This window comes from Mercenaria mercenaria, chromosome 19, assembly GCF_021730395.1.
Source record: "Mercenaria mercenaria strain notata chromosome 19, MADL_Memer_1, whole genome shotgun sequence".
Lineage (NCBI taxonomy): Eukaryota > Metazoa > Mollusca > Bivalvia > Venerida > Veneridae > Mercenaria > Mercenaria mercenaria.
Window position 1 is genome coordinate 30,266,164 of NC_069379.1, and position 19,839 is coordinate 30,286,002.

General features: G+C 34.0%; 1 protein-coding gene across 1 annotated transcript; it reads right to left on the reverse strand.

The window, feature by feature from the left end:
- Positions 1-448: 448 nt before the first annotated feature.
- Positions 449-10,674, reverse strand: LOC128551113 (interferon-induced protein 44-like). Its single transcript, XM_053531538.1, has 5 exons — positions 10,517-10,674; positions 6,628-6,819; positions 4,975-5,115; positions 4,058-4,229; positions 449-3,667 (listed from the first exon to the last, which is right to left on the reverse strand). Exons 1-5 carry the CDS (start codon positions 10,589-10,591, stop codon positions 3,402-3,404), a joined length of 846 nt encoding a protein of 281 aa, XP_053387513.1. The 5' UTR covers positions 10,592-10,674; the 3' UTR covers positions 449-3,401.
- Between the last annotated feature and the right edge of the window lie 9,165 nt (positions 10,675-19,839).

A 19,839-nucleotide genomic window follows, 5' to 3' on the forward strand; every position in this document is an offset into this window, starting at 1 on the left:
CAGGCTAAATGTGCATAACATGCCGTAGGGACCTAGAAAGAAGCAAATAACGCATTTAGAACGTGCCCGAATATCACATTAAATGCTTGACCCTAGTCAGCCTTGGACCCTCAGTGGCATAGACCTTCCCTATCGAACCTCCTCTACAACTGAAAAGGCAAACTACGCCAGTGCATGCCAAACATTTTGAGGACAGCTACAAAACTGCATGTGTTCAATATAAATATAACCCTACCTATTAAACGGTCAAATTTCTACATACATTTGTCAATACAGTATAACAATAGATGTTAAAAAACAGACAATAGGCTATGTTTGTGACATAAGTTACCATAGGTGCTCAAGTGAAAAGAAATGAAATAGAGATATGTGCTAAAAGTTTAACTTTTCTCTGTTCAGTTTTTTTTTTTTTTTTTTTTTTTTTTTTTCGAAAAGTGTTAACTTATTATAATAACTTATAATTTACATTATAAACGTTTTTTTATTACTTTGAAAAATTAAAACATACTTCTAAACATATCTAAAGTTCATGGGCTAACTTCACCCAAAATATCATATTTAGCCCTTCTTTGATCTAGGTAAACAGACATGGTTTGTAAGGAACATATTTCCATGTCCCATTATTAAAATACACATTTGAGTAACATATATTAAGCTATAAGGAACCAAAAAGCCCTTTTCAGAAGTTTTATACAAGGCTTAACATTAGCATTGTGAAGACATTGAACTATCATATTGATTCATAAAACAAATATTAAAATCCTAGCTTGATAGTTGATATATGCAAACGAAATCTAAAACCAAGCATTACACTGAAATTTTGATCTGATAATTTTTAGGAATGTAGTGTTAGGTCTTCTGAAATTAAATACACTGAAATTAAATACATATAATTTAGTTACCTAATGGGGCATTAAAATATGTGATCACCAGTTATAAAAGAAAGAAGATATTTATCTCACTGTGAACTGGATGTTACTGTTATACTGTACGACTTGTGGGACAATAGCGTACTATAATTACTTGATTTCGATAGGATTTTATTTTCTATAACAATGTGACCATGGACTAATTGATAATTGTATACATTTAAGTGCAATAATAAGATATAGCAGAGATTATTTGACGTCTGATAATAACTAAAATTAAAATAATTATTATGTATGAAAATTATGTCTGTAATATCATTAAAATATCCTATTCAAAATACCTTTTAGGCTTGAAAGCCAACATTTGTTTCATTTTCTTTGACATTGTGTTATAATTTTATTTTTAAATTCAAAGTTTGTCTGTTTAAACCGTTAACATAGACGGCGTATGACTGCAATATTTTACATGTACAGGATTATTACAAAATAAGTAATCAAGTAGTAGGATAAAGAAATAAAATAAAATAAAAAATAAAAAGAACAAAACTATAGATAAATTGTAATAAAACTTCAAAGACAATTGGTGAATTTCAATGGATGTTAAATCAATTTATTAGTTTGCCATACAAATAATTCCTACTGGTAAGGAATGCGTGATATGTTTATGCATGTCCCGATGAGTTCGCTATATAAACTGAATTAGCTCTACTTTTTAAAAACAGAATATGAAGTAAGCAATTAATGAGTATGAAGCAATTTCCTTTGCATGAGATAGACCACTGATTGAAACGAAATAATTTAGCAAATTGAATTGTGTATGCTTGCCATATTTTCATTATGCAGCTGCGTATTTGCGTAAAGGTAGCTACGCGCCTGTATTTCTAATATACCCTTTTTAAAAATCTTAGTACCTCATGATAAGTAGTGTCTAGAATTTGCTTTACTGGTAATGAGGTGTAGTGTAATGGGAAATGTATATTTTTGGGTTATTTCAAGATCATGCAGTAGTTATAAAAGTAGAGAACTTGACTTGCTTTGAAAAAGTGTTAAGGAAAACCCTGGTTCTTTGGGAACATCTCAAACATTTAAGTTTACTGTGATATAGTTCCGCTTAAGCCGGTATTATATGTAAACAATTATAAAACACAACATAAAACTGTCAGTATATTTCTAGAGACCTTCAGGTAAGAGGATTTAACGAGACAGAGTTCTAACTCCAACATTGAACTATTAAGGTCGAGTCATATAAGGCTGTTGAAACAGCTGTCACTTAATAATGGAAGGTGCAAAAACTAGGAAACGTATATTTAGCTTATTAAATTGGGGATGAACAGTTTTAACATGAAGACACTAACATTACAACACCCTCCCATTTGTAGACTATCCACTCTTTATAGCGTGGGTGGTTACAGCCGATTTATATGTAGGATATACCAATCAGATATGATAGGAGGTATTATCTCACTGTATATAATATCTTATTCTAATCTCAATTACCTTTCAAGTAATAATTTAGTAACTGCAATTTATATATAATCTGTTTCATTCCAGTTATATGGTAATTGTTTTTCAAACATCTACAACATTTGGTAGGTACGTAACGTTAACATAAAAAAACTTAAACCCCGTGTCAGATGAAAACAAATTTCTTTTATCATAACTGATAAGGAATAACATTCTGTATTCGTTAAACTTACAGGCTTGACATTGGCCAGAGTATTTTGTGATCTACAATGATTATTGCAGTTGTTTTACGACGGCGATTTTACAAAATAAAAATGAAAAGTATAAAGAAACAGCTTGATGATATCGATTTTACAAAAAAAACAAATATATGAAAACAAACAAACAAATACATCATATCAAAACAAACTTTAAAGGCTTAACATTATGTTAGTGATACAAATTAATGCGTCTATAATGTTACATTTGTCCATTAACTTTGTCCAGATATTAAATTTTCCGATTGGCGAATATATTTGCTTGAAATATGACAGTCTACATTGAGTCTATCAAAATATTAATTTGCAGAGTACAAACCGTACGATCATTCGACATATATATACCTTTGGATTAATACCTTTGCACAAATTTAATATTTTATCAAAGTATGATTTTTCGCAACTTAAAAGATATCGAGGATCATTTATATTTACTCTCATCATTACTTCCATTACTTATGCAATTCATTAACAATCGACAGATCATTTTTTTTATTCATTAACCATTACTTATGTATCAATGTGACTACACTTATTAGAACGTTAAAATGATCCTCGATCTTTATGTTACATTTATTCAGTCAAACTGATGGTTCGAGATCGTATAGGAAGTTTTTCTTTAGAAAATAAATATCTTTAAAACTAATTGAACAAATATGATATACACGGGCCTATATACTAGTCAAATGTTATGTACACACTTTTTTACAGACACTTATGCACAAGGAATCATGAATTTCAGCCATATGTGTTACGTATTCATGATTTTGGCACACATGTCAACTTTCTTCTCCTTGTCGGAAGATTTCCATTAGTTACTTGCGTGAATCCTGTCTTCGGCATAATGCAAAATTTGTCTGAGAGCAAGTAACACTGGAATGCTTTTTATTTTATTCAAACGGATTTCTTGTGTAAAGTTAACGACTGGATGAATGTCTCTTTCCTGAATTCCAAATATCTTTGACGCCTTGAGAACTGCTTCATGCACAATGCTACTTTTGAACATGTATGTAATATCTGTTTGAAGGTATGGGTAATGTTTGTCCATTTTCGTCAAAATAAGGACCATTGGGTACCCTGCAAATGATCAAAACTGTGTGTATGTATACCGTCAACGACGAAATTAAGATAGTAAAATAACTTGATTATTATTATGTACATAATCTGATAAGTGTAGATTTCTATCAAACCACTAACAAGAACGCATTATGAAGATAACAGTAAGCCAAGTATATCAAAACATGACTTGTTTCGAGTGCAGTAGATACATACTGTTGTTGAATTGTTGTTAATCATATTTATTTCCAATTAAGACTATGTGTTTACAATTTAAATGTTTCAAATAAAGCGTTAGACTAAACGAGCGACATATCGCCATCAAAACATAGACAAGTAAATCATGAGATCACGTGTTTCTAATGTTAGCCTTACAAAAGAAACGAAATCATCCACTACAAAAATAGTTACCGCTTTCCTGCATATCACACACAATCTCTTTTATTTTGTTTAAGTACTTCATAGAAAATGTTTCAAGCATATCGACACCAACGATAAAAACTAGACAATGTGATTCGTCCTCTTTCTTTGGGGATGCGTTGAAGAAGTCCTTGTTTTCACGTTCTATTGGGTGATCTTCAAACTAAAATACAATATCATTGTTAAAACAAAATGGATAATCGGCGAAATAAAAATAGAGATAATCACGTTTTGACCATTGTAAAACTAAAATACTATCCGATATTTTAATTTTGATTTGATTCAGTATCATACTTTCCACCAGCGTAGTATTACGTGCAGGTCAGAGACATTGCATAACTATTATGACCACTATTATTATACAATTGCTAATTTGATATCTATTGCCTGAAATCTATAATGCGTTGCATAGAAACTTGCATACAGCTTCGAAAACTTCCAGAGATAAAATTAGGTCAGCGAACAAGACTGAATATATGCGGAAGTAGGTTTGTGAAAGGGCAGGGAAAGATATATTGAGGAAAAATGGAACAAAAATAATCCGTTCAATACATGAAAAAATTAAGTCTCTTCTATATTAGTCTAACTAGTAGAGCAATAAGAAAGTAAAACCAGTTGTCAAATACCAAATATGACCTTTATGTTGTTTTTGTTTCGATACTCTAGCTGTGTATCATGTGCGACTGTACCTAAGGAATTATATTGATGCAAACATGGCAATAACGTTAACAGACAAAGAATGTGTGTGATAGAGATTTTTAGATCATACAGTAGCTACGGTAAAATAGTATTTTATAAAAGATTGAACATATTCTTTTGAGTTTCATATTATGACATCTGTTTCGATTACGTTTTGTGTAAAAAAATAGAAACAGACATATTTTTTAAAAATATATGTACAATTATACCTTATAGCCATTTTTGATATTCCCCCGTAAGCTGAAAAGTACATCATCCACATTCAGGCCACTACCTTTTGGTTCCAAAAGGCCCTTAGTGTCTGTTATTATAAAGTTGTTCAAGCTCCCGTGAGCGGCCAGGCGTAAATACTATTGAAAATATAATAAAATAATATTTTAAGAAATTACCACAAATTTACATTTGAGCATAACGAAATAACGAATACGTTCTTAAATGATCAAAAGAAATCATAAGTATTGATTTTGCCTGCCATTAATATGTTTGTTATATTTGTTCTTCTGTCGCTTCAAATGCTTGGCATTTGTTTATCAATAAATAGACCATATTAATTTCAAAATAATGAAATGATAAACGTAATGTTTGTTAAATGTAATGAACATAGAAAATACTTATGTAAAGCAGGCATTCAATGTTTATACGTAAATTATAAAGGACTAGAGTTGAGACTTTACCAGTGGATCTGTTTTATTTAACGTCGCACCGACACAATTACAGGTCATATGGCGACCTTTCAGGTTTGATGATGAAGGAAGACCCCATGTGCCCCTCCGTGCATTATTTCATCACGAGCGGGCACCTGGGTAGAACCACCGACCTTCCACAAGCCAGCTGGATGGCTTCCTCACGTGAAGAATTCAACACACCAAGTGAGGCTCGAACCGAACTTAGTGAGGGGCAAGTAATTGGTTGTCAGCGACCGTAACCACTTGGCCGCCATCTTGCGTATACCATTTAAGGTATTAGATCACTAATAAAGAACCTCCTTTTTGAAGAGTATTCAATTCCTACCATAAACCTACTTTTACTGCAATTCTTAGGGGGACGTAGGTTCAAGCCCTACTGGGACCAAATTTTCCCTTATTTTCCTTTTTTTCTAGTAAGTTTTTACTTCTTTCAAGACTTATTATTGATTTCTTGTACAAAAATGAAAAAAAAATAATCTTATAAGTGATCACTTTGGTGTTCAAAGTGAATATACTACTTAAACAGAAGGGGCAGGGTTACACATCTTTAAAAATATTGAGTTACGGTGAAAGTTCTCTATTTTGCTTTCACTCTTAGATTATATATTGTGGAAGAAAGGTTTCACGTCTGCCCTAAGGTTATTTTTAAATTGAGTGAGCAAAGTTCAAAACAGAAACACAGCATTCGACCTTATTTTTTCAATGTTGAAGTATGAATTCTGTCTCATTAAATCCGTTTACTTGAGGCACAATAGAAAAAATGATAATGACATTTTTATTTTGTGTTTTATAATTGTTTACCAATAGTTTGATATTTCTTTTATTAAAATTAATGGTAAAATGAGTTCTCTGCAAACGTTTTGGATAGTGGCTATCACTTTGAAATATGTCTCTACTTGAGCTTGAGGAGATGCCATAAGTTATACAAAATTGATAAAAAACGGCACGGTAAAAATTGTTTAAAAAATGCAAAATAGTGCAAAACACGGTTACCTTTCAGAATATACCAAGCAAAGGCCGTTTTGTAAACATTACTTTTAGTTATCTAATACATGAAAGGTATGAAATGTAAATGAAATATTAGTATTTATTTAATAATATACATATGTGAGCGTTATACTGCTGGACTGTACTTCGATTTTTAATTAAGTATCGATATGACCGGAATACAATTACATTGGAAGTGACACTTTTCTGCGAAAACATCGCTGTTGAAACGTTTGCTGGCCGACCATTGCATATAGTGAATACTGTGTTTACGAGTGATGACTTCCCTGTTTGATTCGGTCCGCACAATAGTATTCCACCTTTTCGTCCTTTCTCGTTGATTCTAATATGTCCTATTTCATTTAGTAATTCGTCATACATCTGCAAACAAAATGACCGGTTTAAACATACGTCCTCAAATATTCACGCATGATTACCATTACATGAAACAAAATGTTAAATATACCCTTTTGTGCCACACCCATCCAGTGAGTGATGGGGGCATATAGAAATGGTCTTGTCCGTCCGTCCGTCAGTGCGGGCGTCCGTCCGTCCGTCTGAAGTTCGTGACGCGCCTAGCTCGACAAGCATTTGATAGAAATTGATGAAACCTTGGTCTTTTCATGATATGAACTTGCGCACCCTCTATTCTCCGCCACCTTTTTCAGAATTATGGCCCCTGAAATAGTCAAAAATGCACATTTTCACCTTGTAACGCAACTATCTCAAAAAGTATTTAATATAAATGGTTGAAAACTTGCATAAGTTTTTATCATGATATACACTTGCACAACTCTTATTTTCTGGTTGGCTCTACCCCCTTTTTTAAAGAGATTCCCTGATATAGTGAAAAATAGCAATTTTCACCTTATTATGTGGCTAGCTAAAGAACTATTCAAGGTAAGTTCATGAAACCCTGCTTGAGTATCTATCATAATGTGACCTTGTACACTTGGCATTCTTCTTGAGTATCTTAGTGCTTATTATAGAGTTATGGCACTTAAAATAGCCAAAATAGTGGGGGCGGGGTTGTTTGTGATGTTTGTGATAAGGTAAAAGATCTTAAGATCAGTGACATAAATATTGCCGAAAATCAAAGCGTTAATCAATTTTGCATGTTAAAGTTTTAAAATTCGAAAGCGGATATTTTCAAAGCAAGTATAAATGTAACACTTACAGCTAACAATTCTGTCATTTGTTCAGTGACACGTCTTAAAGAGTATTTGTCTTAAAGGCATCAATGGTGAGCAAGGCAATGTGATCCATTGTTCCTAACAAGTAAGGACAAAGTGTGCTCTTACGGTTTTTTCCTTATTGAATGTGTAAGGGAATACATTGTAGCTGACAAAACTCGACAAAAACAGTGAGCGATATTTGGGACGTAGTTATTTGCATTGAAGCAGCAACAATTGTAACAAACTAGGAGGGAAAGCCAGATCTTCTCATGAAAACGTCGGGAAGATGGTATTCAAGTTGCTGTGTGGGATATATAAGAATTCCTGAAGTAAAGGACAAAAGGCTGTAAGTAAATGATGAAAACTAGAAATTACCTCAATGTATCTTTTCTGTTCTGGCAAAGGTGATGAGTTTTCTTAGTGCCAGTGTAAGTGTTTTAGTGCTTCGTAGTGCTTCTTACATATCAATGTAAGGTTTGATTACCATAGCTCATAGCTAATATGCTTGGAGTTCAAATTCATGCGTTTTGAAGATAACGGAAAATCAGCATGTTCAGTGCATATTCACGAAATGCCTGAAACTGAACGGTTATAAGCAACCAGTTCACGAGATTATACTTGGTGATGTACAAGTGGAACGGGACTATTTCATAATCTTTAATCGTAAATATATATCGTATCAGACAAACCTAATATTTCTATAGATTTTCAGTATATATCATAATAGATAATACTTCAAATTTATATTATACTATTACGGTCATTACTTACCAACAAGGTTTAAGTTTATTAAATAATGCGTTTCAAGAAACATTATATTTGCTGATTACAAGACCGGGCTCACTGGTTATTAAGTTTTAATTTTCGATATTTAGAATGTTTTTCAAATAAACCTCATTTCATTGTACATACATAGACAAAGACTACTTTTGGACGATATTCATTCAAGCAAATGCATATTAAAGACAACTTAGCAAAATTACTTTCGTTTATACCCCAGTCACACATACGGCGCGGAGAGCTACGTCTAGCTACGGACAGAAACGTAGTAATCTGTATCGGTCCGTACCTGAGCTGTACGGATTGGTACGAACTGATACGGGTTACTACTTTAAGGTACGTCTCAGGTACGGATCGATACGGTCCGATACGGATTGCTACGCTTCTATCTGTGGCTAGACGTAGTTATCCGCGCCGTATGTGTGACTGGGGTATTAGCTATTCAGACGTGTCATCCTTTTTATCAATAAAGGAATGAAAAAAAGGTAAAAACTATTTACAAGGTAGCATAAGAAACTAATAACTTTACTTTATTTGTAACTCTAAACAGGAACAGTTAGTTTCCCCGGTATCTTTTTTAAAGTTCGCCATTTTTAAAAGTTCCCAAATAAATTAATATTATACTTTACATGTGAAAACTAAGAAAACTATGTTCCACAACAGGACCCAGCTGCGCCCAGCTTGAAATGTAAGCATATAATTATCTATATCTCGGAGTTTATATACGACAATTATAAGAAAATCTTTCTTCAGATTAAGTTTTTCAGACACCATTTGATTCAATAATGAATCCGCAATCCAAACGTTATCTAAGACTTTTTAATGACACATTCAAATATTTAAACCAGTATTGCCTGACTACTAGAATATGGAGTATTGAAATTGTAAAATACATAATGACAAAAAAGTTCAAATATACTATTGTTATCAAAGCAGTATTCGAATACTACAGTACAGAGCTTGTCCACTTAAATAACGCATTTTGCAGTGACAAGTTTTACTGCAGTCAGTTGTACATTTTTAGTTAGAAATTAGAAATACTTAAACCTTCTTGTTGCACCAAAGATGGTTTAAGCATTGTAAACTTTTTAAGTCAAATGGCGATAAATATATTTGTGTTAAACCATCGAGAGAAATCGTAACACTAATAAATGCCTATACATCTTAAGTAAAATCCGAGCAGTCAAATTTGTGATATGATTTAAGAGTTAATCTTAGTTATCAATTCTTTTTTTTTTCTTAAAATAATTCTGTACATATTTTGTTCCGGTCAGGTGGGATAAAGAAAATTCTTATTTTGGTCATTAAGTGCTTCTCTCTGTGACAAAAATGATCATATACATTTGTATTAAATAAATATTTTGCTCATATTTACAACGATCTGTCAGACAAACTGTTGCGCTTTAACTTCATTGTATTTTGTTCAATCTTTCAAAGTGAATTTAAACGTATTTAATGAAAGGAATACAAATTATATTCACTATCAGCAGCTGAATTTAAATTGTGTAAAACGAAGGAGCACACGGCTAAAGTCATATAAGTATAACTCCTTGACATACATTTTTGACGTACATGAGACAGGATTTGCTCAAAAGACATACATAAGACACATTGATGTTTGTCTATCATTTATGTGGGTTTAAACCTAAACTATAAAAGCAACATCAAAATATTTCGTATAATATAATTATAGTTGTTTTCAAAAATGTAGAGAAAAATTATCACTTTCAACATTGTATTTTCACTTTAATAACAAAATGTATTTTAAAATGGTTATGTTTAAAGAGTAGAATCAATTAGTCTGACTTACATATGATCACTGCTTCTACACAGATGAATGTGAGTATCCAGAATGGAATCTTGGGTAGTCATGTACTCTAGAAGGATGCATGAGCGGTTTGTTATGTACAATATTATGGACATGTAACAACAAATCAGCTATATATGTTAACGTATAACGGGAGTTTACGATAATGAAGAATCAATAAAAATAATTATAGACAAAAATGATGGAACAACAGCGAGTTTACAGTTTATAGCATTAAAAATTTGCTGAATTTCAAGCAAACTTGAAATTTGAGGAACGGTCTTCGCGTTTGGTATAAAATACTTAACCGTCTTACACTTTCATTCCATTCACTTGGACCAGGTTCTCTCCATGGGCTTCTCAAAAATTCTTTCAGAAAATACCGAAACATAGCTTTGATCTTCAACACACTACACGGTTAATTGAAAGCTTTATAACGTACGAAAATGAGTTATATATCCAGAACACTAACTTTGTAAGAGATATTTAATGTTACTAAATATATCTGTGTAATTAAAATGACGTATATTCACTTTGCGAATAGTCTACCAATTCAATCGAAACAGTTTGTTTACTTCTAATATCGATATCTTCAACAATTTTCAAGTTCAATAATATATCTTAGCGTATAATATACGGTACCACAAGTGCTCACTCATTACCTAATGTGACTTCAAGCTAGGCAAACCGTTACAGTGAATATTTACAACACAAAAATGTTAACAGTAGCTAAACGACAATACACCTGTTAAATTAGTGTTGTTATAGGGCTAATATAAATTATTGGATGATCGTTCATTTATTTGTTTTCAAACATACATATGATATGTTTTTTCATGATAACCATACAAAAACGGTAACTGAAGCAGCTAAACCCATTTTGTATGGAGCCGTTTTAGCTAATGTCTTGTTGGTATATTGATACATGTTTGTATATTTGTTGCGATTTAATCTCCTTTTTTTGGTTTTTCAGTTCTGCACATGAAAGAAGGTCGTTTGAAATAAATGCCAGTAATATGACAATTATTTTCTACACGTTCGGATACGCATACAAAATTGAAATCTCATCCTCACTTGAAACATATAAGATCTAGTTTTATCCTTAGCTATTGTCGAGCACCACCTCACGTTAGGACTTTTCTTATGTTTGAACCTAGTGGAAACAGGTTTTGTGAATAGCTTTCTGCACAGATAACTTTGTGCAATTTACCCGAGCTTTCTAAAACGAAACATGCAATAATATCTACGTTTTCCTGTCTGTTTAAACAGTAGTTGTATTGTATTGAAATGAAACATAATTATACTAGCAATTACCTCAAACAAATGAAAGAAGGACCAACATTACGTGCTAAATGTTGTGGATAATATGTTATACCAAATGTCCAATTAATTACGCAACTGTAAATATATTTGTCGGTAATAAGGACATGCCTTCTATACAGAATAAAAATCGAGTGCACAGCTGGAAAACATCGAGATGATTGTAGACTGTTTCTAAAGTCGTCGATTTGTTCTTTTCCAATTGTTAAGAAAAGTCTTTTTAAAGTATACATTTATAAGGATTTAGTTCGGAGGGTGTTATATCACAGTTTTTGTATATCTTCTAAGAAACAGTAAGTTTGTTTATGTTCTTTTTCAGTTAAGAAACATTTGTTTAGCCAACTGATTTATATAAGTAGCTGATTTAACACGCATTGAAAGTCACGAGCTGAAATTTTAGTTCTATAAAAGATGTATTGTTTCAACATATTTCGAATACGAATACGAATAGTTTATTGCATTAAACAATTTACATTGTTTCTAGCAAATATACAAAGTACAAGGGTAGCATGGTAGAATATAAATTCACCGTAAACATGTAAACATCAAATATTATCTTTAACAGAAGAGTACATGTATACAATACTGAAGTTGACATTTGGTTGATTTTCTTTTTAACCCATTTATGTTCCATGACACAATGTTTATAGATGACTCTTCGTGACACCTCTAAGGGGATTTTGGTTTAAGCTCGACATTATCTGCAAATAATTTTCCCTACAAATCTGCCTGATTTGTCGTCTTTGATAGCTTGCTCCATAACGGGGTGTAATGGACGCCGCGCCTCACGGAACGACTGTGGTAGCTGAACTCCTACGCCTCTGCCTGCTGCTTTAAGATCGTCTGCCAGATCAAACGACACCGTGCGCACGTGCTCACATTAATGACGGTAATGGAACGTAGTCAGGATAGGGCGGGCTTTACTCGCCGTTCTTTTACCCAAACGACGGGCCTTCTCAATCACAGAAGTGTTAGCGTCATCAATTTTCAACGCATCTCTGCGAAGAATTTTGACAAGCAACTCCAATTTTCAGCTTTTCGTTTCTCAGGCACCCCGTAAAATAACAAATTATTCTGACTGCATTTCTAGATTCACAATCTGATCTTCTAGCTGTTAACTGAAGATTGCGTTTGAATAGTTACACAGTTTGATTTTATTTTTTTTACCTCTTTGCGTGTTGCCTCTATTCCATTTTTGATGGAATATTTCGTTATTCTACTATTTTATTCCTTAGAATCCTGGGCAATGCAACATTTAACTATATTATACTCCGTCTTTTCTAAAAGTTTAAAAGTGCAAAGGACCTCGGTAATTTTCCTAATCAGATTGCCTACCCAATTAAGTAAAAACTGACCTTGGGCATCTACGATAACATGACAAAGATAGATAAAGGTCATTTCTTGAGATATTCAACTTAATTTTACAAGTTTATGAACAGAAACGTACGACTTTGTAGATCTCACAAACTGAAATACGGGCCTGTATCTGTAATTAAAATGCAGGTATTGCATCATCTTGCTGTAAATTGTTGAGTCATTGAGGTATAAGTTAGATTTTACGCATAAAATACCAGTCATATTTTTCTGTATTTCATAACTTAGATGTCCGTGTAAACTTTAATAAATTCGGTTCAGTAAAACGAAAGTTGATATTTTCTATACTTCAGTAATTTATGTTTTTATCCCAAAACCACTATAACGGGCCTTAAATTGTCCAGTTCAAATCCGCGCCAAAGTAATCGGATTTCAAGGCTATGTCGAGATTCTCGTGAAAATTGGAGTAAGTAAGAGTTCTCGCCTATGCTGTAAGTCCCGTGAAATCCAATTTTTGGCGGGACATAACGCTACAAATAAACTGGACTAGATATCTTTAGTGCACAACATATTTAACAGTCAGACTAAATCGTGTCGCTTTGATTTTTCTTGGTAAAATTATTTTCTCGATCGAGGTAACAAAATTATTTATATTTATATCTATATTGTTAATTATGCCTTTTAATTAGTAATTTTTTGTTTATTCTACAGAATTTTGTAAACATTTACATTTCGGCAAGAGATCGGTATCATATCAGACTTATTTTATTATTATTTTCTTTTAAGCAAAAATGGTTGCGGTAATTGTTTTATAAGATCATCAAGATCTTCAAGATTTAGTTTAAATTTGGGAGGTATGTAAATCGAACAGATAGTAATTGGTCGATGTAATGTTACGTTTATTGCAACTGATTGAATACTTGTATTTAGAACAATTTGTCTGTGCGGACATGCATTATTAATGATAACAGATGTACCACCTGAAGCTCTATCAGTGTTAGTATTAATAAAGTTATACACTGAATAATTTTTGAAAGCTATTTTATCCGTTTCCTTTAAAAATGTTTCACTAAGGCACATAAGTAAAGGATTATATTTTGATAAGAGAAGGGAATTTCATTACAATTTGCTTTAAATCCACGGCAATTCCACTGGATAATTTTACTTTCCATTTACAATGGCAAACAAAAATTGAACGACTGGAAAATTAAAGTATTAGTGTTGCATTGACTCAGGAGGGAACCTTTTGATCTTCCCCTCCTTTGTGCTGGTTAAACTGGGCGGGGCAGATAGGCGGATCGTCATCATCCTCCCCTGTTATCCGGATCATATCAAGAGGGAACCGGTTATGGGTTTGTATGGGATCATTTGATCCCTTTCCAAACCCATCAGTTTTCAAGTCAATTTTTTGTTTGGGTGTTTGACTCACCCCACGTTGATTGGAGTTTAATATAACGTTTTGTCGTGATGATGGCATGCTTGAATACTTTGGTACATTTTGTACAACTGGTGGCAGTGTTGGTTTAGCAGCTGCCTTTGGAGCTTGTGGTGTCTGCGAAGGTTTTTCTGATACTTTCGGCTTTCTTTGGTAAATCTTGGACAGGCACAGAATCAGTTTGCGTAGACGCGTCAAAAAACGTTGTTAATTTTGGTGCATTTGATTTTGTAATTGAAGAATATGTTGTTGTTAATGATGGAGGCATGAATTTAGCAGTTGCGATTCGTCTGGCTTCAGGGAATCCAATGCCCTGTGTGAACTTGACATTCAGGACCTCCTTTTCAATCCTCCATGTCTTGCAGTCGCGAGACCTGGCTGAATGTTCCTCGCCGCAATTCACACAACACAATGGACCCTTGCACCTGTCTGGCTCATGAGAGAAACCGTTTTGTTTGCATTTGTGACAAATGAAATCTCCTTTGCAGTTTGATTCGTTGTGTCCAAATTTAAAACAGTTATAGCATTGGAGGGGATTTGGTATGTATTGGGTGACCTTTGTTTGAAAATAACCTACTTTTACAGAACTAGGAAGGAATTAAATGCCAAATGTAAGTATGATAGTGTTAGTTATGATTTCTTTTCCATCTCGTTCTATTTTCACGCGTCTAGCAGCTGTAACATGTTGTTCAGCAAGGTCTTGCACAATCGCCGTCTCTGGTACCCAAGCAAGATCAGGGCAACGAATAACCCTCCTTTAGGAGTTCAGAGTACGGTGTGCAATGCACTTGCATGGTTGGCCGAAAAAGTCATTTTGAGCAGATTCTGTGCATGTGCAGCCTTTTCAATTTCAACCAAATGATCTCCTGTCCGTAATTTCTTCACAGATTTTGGCTTTCCGGCTATACTCTCGATTGTTTTTTCTATCAGGAAAGGAGAGATACTTGTCATTTTAAAATTGTCTTCAACAGATTGAATAAGGAGGAATCGTGGAAATGCCGAATTAGTTGTGAAAGGTCAGTGAGAATTTTTCTCACCTTCCGTGTCCGAGTCTGTTTCCGAATGCAGTCGTTTGTTATTTTGGTTTGCCATATTAAGACAATTTAATTTCATCACTCGCAGCCCCCACCTGTCGCGGAATCCAACAAGGGAACACGTTAACAGAGCGGATATCCAGCTCAAACATGTTAGGGATACTGTAGTGATATACTCGGATAAGTATTTCACAATCTTCTTTATATCACCAGCTGTATTGCAGAAAAGCAATCAGGGGATTGAAGGAACTGTTACTCTACATACCCGACTGGCCCTAAGCCACCGCCTTCTAGGAAACAATAGATTGAAGTATATGAAAATATATTGTTAAATAAATTTGTGTGAACGTAATATGAAGGTTGCTGAACGCAGTGAAATGTGACAGTAGAGCAGTGTGAAGTTAGATTTTGTGTAACGTATTTTTGTGAAAATATGAGAATGAAAACATTAAGATGCAGTTTGAAATAAACAATATAAAATGTAAACGTAAATGTGAGATTTCCTAGGGTTTGGCATGACTAGCCGATTGATCGTACCGGGCAACATGCAAACAAGTACGCATCATCTCACCGCGAATCCATGGGGCACCTCAACATCCAGGACCCTCCTCTCCGGCTTACGGGCCGCCACCCACGGCAAACAGGTGGTTCCATTTTCGGGGGAGTCGTACCCCTCTGCATGGAGAAAACATTTGAAGTGTTTGATTTCTTATATTTCTGTATTAAAGTATATCAACACTGACCCAGGAACTTTACACCGTGTAGAAATAGTAACAAATGTATGCCGATAGTGAGAAAGAAAAATAGTAACATTTGAATTCCTAACTGTAATCATAAAATATTAGAAAATGAAAAAAAAACAAAAAACAACTGTTAGTAAATTTATTACCAACTAGTTATATGCAATAGGCATGGAGTAACTGAACGTTAATAAACATTGTATATATAATACAGAAAGTGCACAATGCAAAGGATTATTATTGTAATTATTATACCAGATTTATATAGCGCCCTTTCCATGATAAATACGTTCAAAGGCGCTTTATATATAGCAAACGCATCAACACTGGGTGCGAAATTCATCCTCTACTAGTACAGACGCATAGTGATCCGTCCAGAGGGACAGAGTGAGATAAAGATCCCATAGCAGATAGAAAGAAGTCCTTTTTAGATACAGGCCTGTCCGGCCAACTTAGCCTAGCTCTTTGTGAGTAGACATTCTGTATCTTTCACGTGTCCGGTGTATAGCACGGATACAGGTAAGAACCAGTACATGCCTCTTAGTAAGGTGGTAGACACTCGAGAGCATCTCAGAAATTTACAACGACTTGTCCGGGGTTCGAATCCTGGACTTCTGGACTGACAGTCAAGCGTAATATTACTAGACCATCGGCCCACCTGAATATGCACTATTTCCGGAGAAAATGCAGATAGCAAACAGGAAATGAATAGTCAGGGAAGACGTAACATTTATCAATATGTATTTCCAGTCACCATTTATGTGTTCTACTCAATAATGTCGGCTCCAAGCTAAGCTTTAGTTTTATGGGAAGTTTAAATCAGATATATTTTACAAACTTTTCACTATAAAACTCTCATATTGTTTAGAACTTTCTATGATATTTTCTTGATTTTGGAGCATAATTTGGAAAAGCTTCAGTCTTCAGAAAATTTAAATAGTTTCCCCAATTTTGAAAACTTTACAGGAATAAACAATTCTTTTACGCATCATGTATTTATGAATGGAATAAATAATGTCGAAAACCATCCATGTAACCATTAATTTCTATGATCATGTTACTGTTTATCTGTAAATTTGAGTAATTTTACCATTTATCGAAATTCAATTATAAAATATAACCAGACAAACGTCTCCACATTTTGTTAATTGTTCACCCGCATAAGTAGGTTACAAATGTACAGTCATATGCATCTATAATGCTTGCATTGATACTTGGTTGTGTTTGCAATTATTACATTTCTTACGTCGAAAACCGCCTCGGTAGCCTGTGGTAGAGCGAGCGCTTCGAATGCGAAAGTCGTGAATTCAATCTTTGGCCCTGTCATCCTAAAGACGAAAAATGGTAGAAGTAGCTTCTTATCTTTGCGCTCAACATTATGAGGATAGTGCTAGGACTGGTCAGCCCAGTGTCAGTAAAATGTGACTTAGTAGGATGTCATATCACATATCAAGTGCGAGTGATATTCCAGTGTGGCAGGCATTCTGATCACTTCAACAATGTCGTCATTTATATGACCAAAAATATTATAAAAAAAACGTTTTACTCATAAACATTTATGTCTGAAAGATCGTTTAACAATTCTACCATCGACTTTGCAAAAGAAACATTGCAATAGATGCTTTCGACAGCATTCATTGTTTGCTGCATATTGCACACTTTGTCACAGACTTATAAATGGGAAATTGCATTAGACTGGGCAGGTGTTATTGGTTCCATGTGTACTCTTTTTCAGGCTCACAGCCGGTAGTCTGTCTGCGTGTGTTTGGGTATATTATCTTTTTCCAAAATTATTTCAGTCATATTGAAGATATTGACCACAATGTCAAGCTTTATCGTGCTGTCTTACTTGAGAATCACGCTAAAGTAACAAAGCATGATACCCAGCCACGATAGATTAATGCTGTTTTTTTCCAATATATGAAAAAAGAATAAAATAATTACAATTTAAACACAATTTTCGCCCCAAATTACTTAGATTTTAACGAAGTAATCTTTCTGTCGTCTTCGCTCCAAGATTAAGTGAAGTCATTGCAGTTCTGATCGTTTGCAGTGCTAATTAGTAACAATTTATTCATTTTCTGACGTAAGTATCGTCAGTGATGTAGAACGTTGCCGTGGTCATGTGTTCCATACTATGTTGATCCCCTAATATGTCCTGTTTATATGTAGATATATATATATATATATATAATACATAAAGATACTCGGGTGAGAATTATTGTTCTCTTTTCATTCTACACGATTTGATAACTGCAGTGATATTTTTCTGTATCAGCCCTCGCACAAGATATAAAGTCTCTTTGTTTGGACTGTCTATTTCTTTTTAGTAACGACCCTTTTCTTTCATTTTTACTCGATCAGATAGTTCTTGAAAATTAAAATCAGCGTTGTTATGGATCAAAAAGCATATATCGTTTCCATGTTACGATGATATTCGAAGTATACCAATGGGTTTTCCTTTTTCCTACAGTACAGTTTTGATTGTAGATAAATGTCAGCACACGTTTCAGGAAGATACGACACGAAAAAAAGTGATTGTATATTGAATGTGATAGGTTTTCCCAAATTGCTACAACATTATTAAAGCAGCAACAAGCGTGTTTAACACTAGTGCAGCATGTTCCAAAATATTTTCATTTTCATTCTTACTGTTCCGGACTACAGAATCTCCATTATACTGTGTAAACATTTTAACTCATCTATGAACAATTTACATACACAATGATTGCCTACTAATATTATCTAGTTGTATAGCTTTAAAAGTGAAGCATTCTAGTTGCCATACCACCCAGTCGGTCCAGGTATATACTTGCGTCCTGATTTCATATAAAATAAGTCCGATTTACCGAACGATATCTTATGAGAACGCATATTTTCTGAGAACAAAATGTTGTTGAATAAAATGGTTGGTGTTGAGCCCAGTAAGTGATGACTGTAGAACTTAGCATTATGATTATTATCATTATACTTAAAGCATATACAAATCAGGTCTCCGGTTCCCGTCATCTGTACACACGACCTCTATTTCAAATATAATCATAAACACATATTAAATATACTAAAGATTGAGAGACCTCTATGGTTGAGTTGTTGATATCTCTGATATCGAATCACTTGCCCCTCATTGATGTGGGTTCGAGTCACACTGGGATAGTTGAATTCTTTAGGTGACGAAGCCCTTCAACTGGCTTACATAAGGTCCATGGTTCTACAAAGATGCCCACCCGTGATGAAATAATGCACGAAGGGGCATTTAGTGTCTTCATCTACCATCAGACTGGAAAATTACCATATGACCTAATTGCGTCGGTGCGTTATTTAACCTAACAAAGAATAATAAAGGTTGTTCTCTCACAAGGGTACGATTATCACCGAATACTAGTTGAGGAGCGAAGTGATGTTTTTAAAATTTCAGGTAATTTGTGAAGGGAAAATCCATTTCTTTTTATTGTAATTTTGCATATAATGTTAAAATAGTGAAAAATAATCTATTTATCCATCAATGTCATTACATTTCATGAAATGAACTGAGTTTGTTCGTGTTGTCGGTTTTCTTTTGAATTATCCGTTACGATGTAGTAATATATTTACGCTTTGCTACGGAACGCGCATATTAGCAAAATGTTTGATCTTGGATGCTGAATTCGGCTCAAGTGGACTTTGCCAGATCAGATCGCCGCCTGAGGCACGCAGGCGCCGAATGTTATCATACTTTGCACAATTCTTTATATCCGAATGCAAAATCCCAGACCTTGAGAACGATAAAACGGTAGGAGTGTTATGCCAGTATACC

Bases quoted from the DNA above. Each gene is read 5' to 3' on its own strand.
- LOC128551113 (XM_053531538.1), bottom strand. From the start codon at position 10,591: ATGTTTCGGTATTTTCTGAAAGAATTTTTGAGAAGCCCATGGAGAGAA. The intron at 4,230-4,974 runs GTATAATTGTAC...ATTGTATTTTAG, and splicing joins ATATCAAAAATGGCTATAAG to TTTGAAGATCACCCAATAGA. The intron at 3,668-4,057 runs GTAACTATTTTT...GATCATTTGCAG, and splicing joins GTGTGATATGCAGGAAAGCG to GGTACCCAATGGTCCTTATT.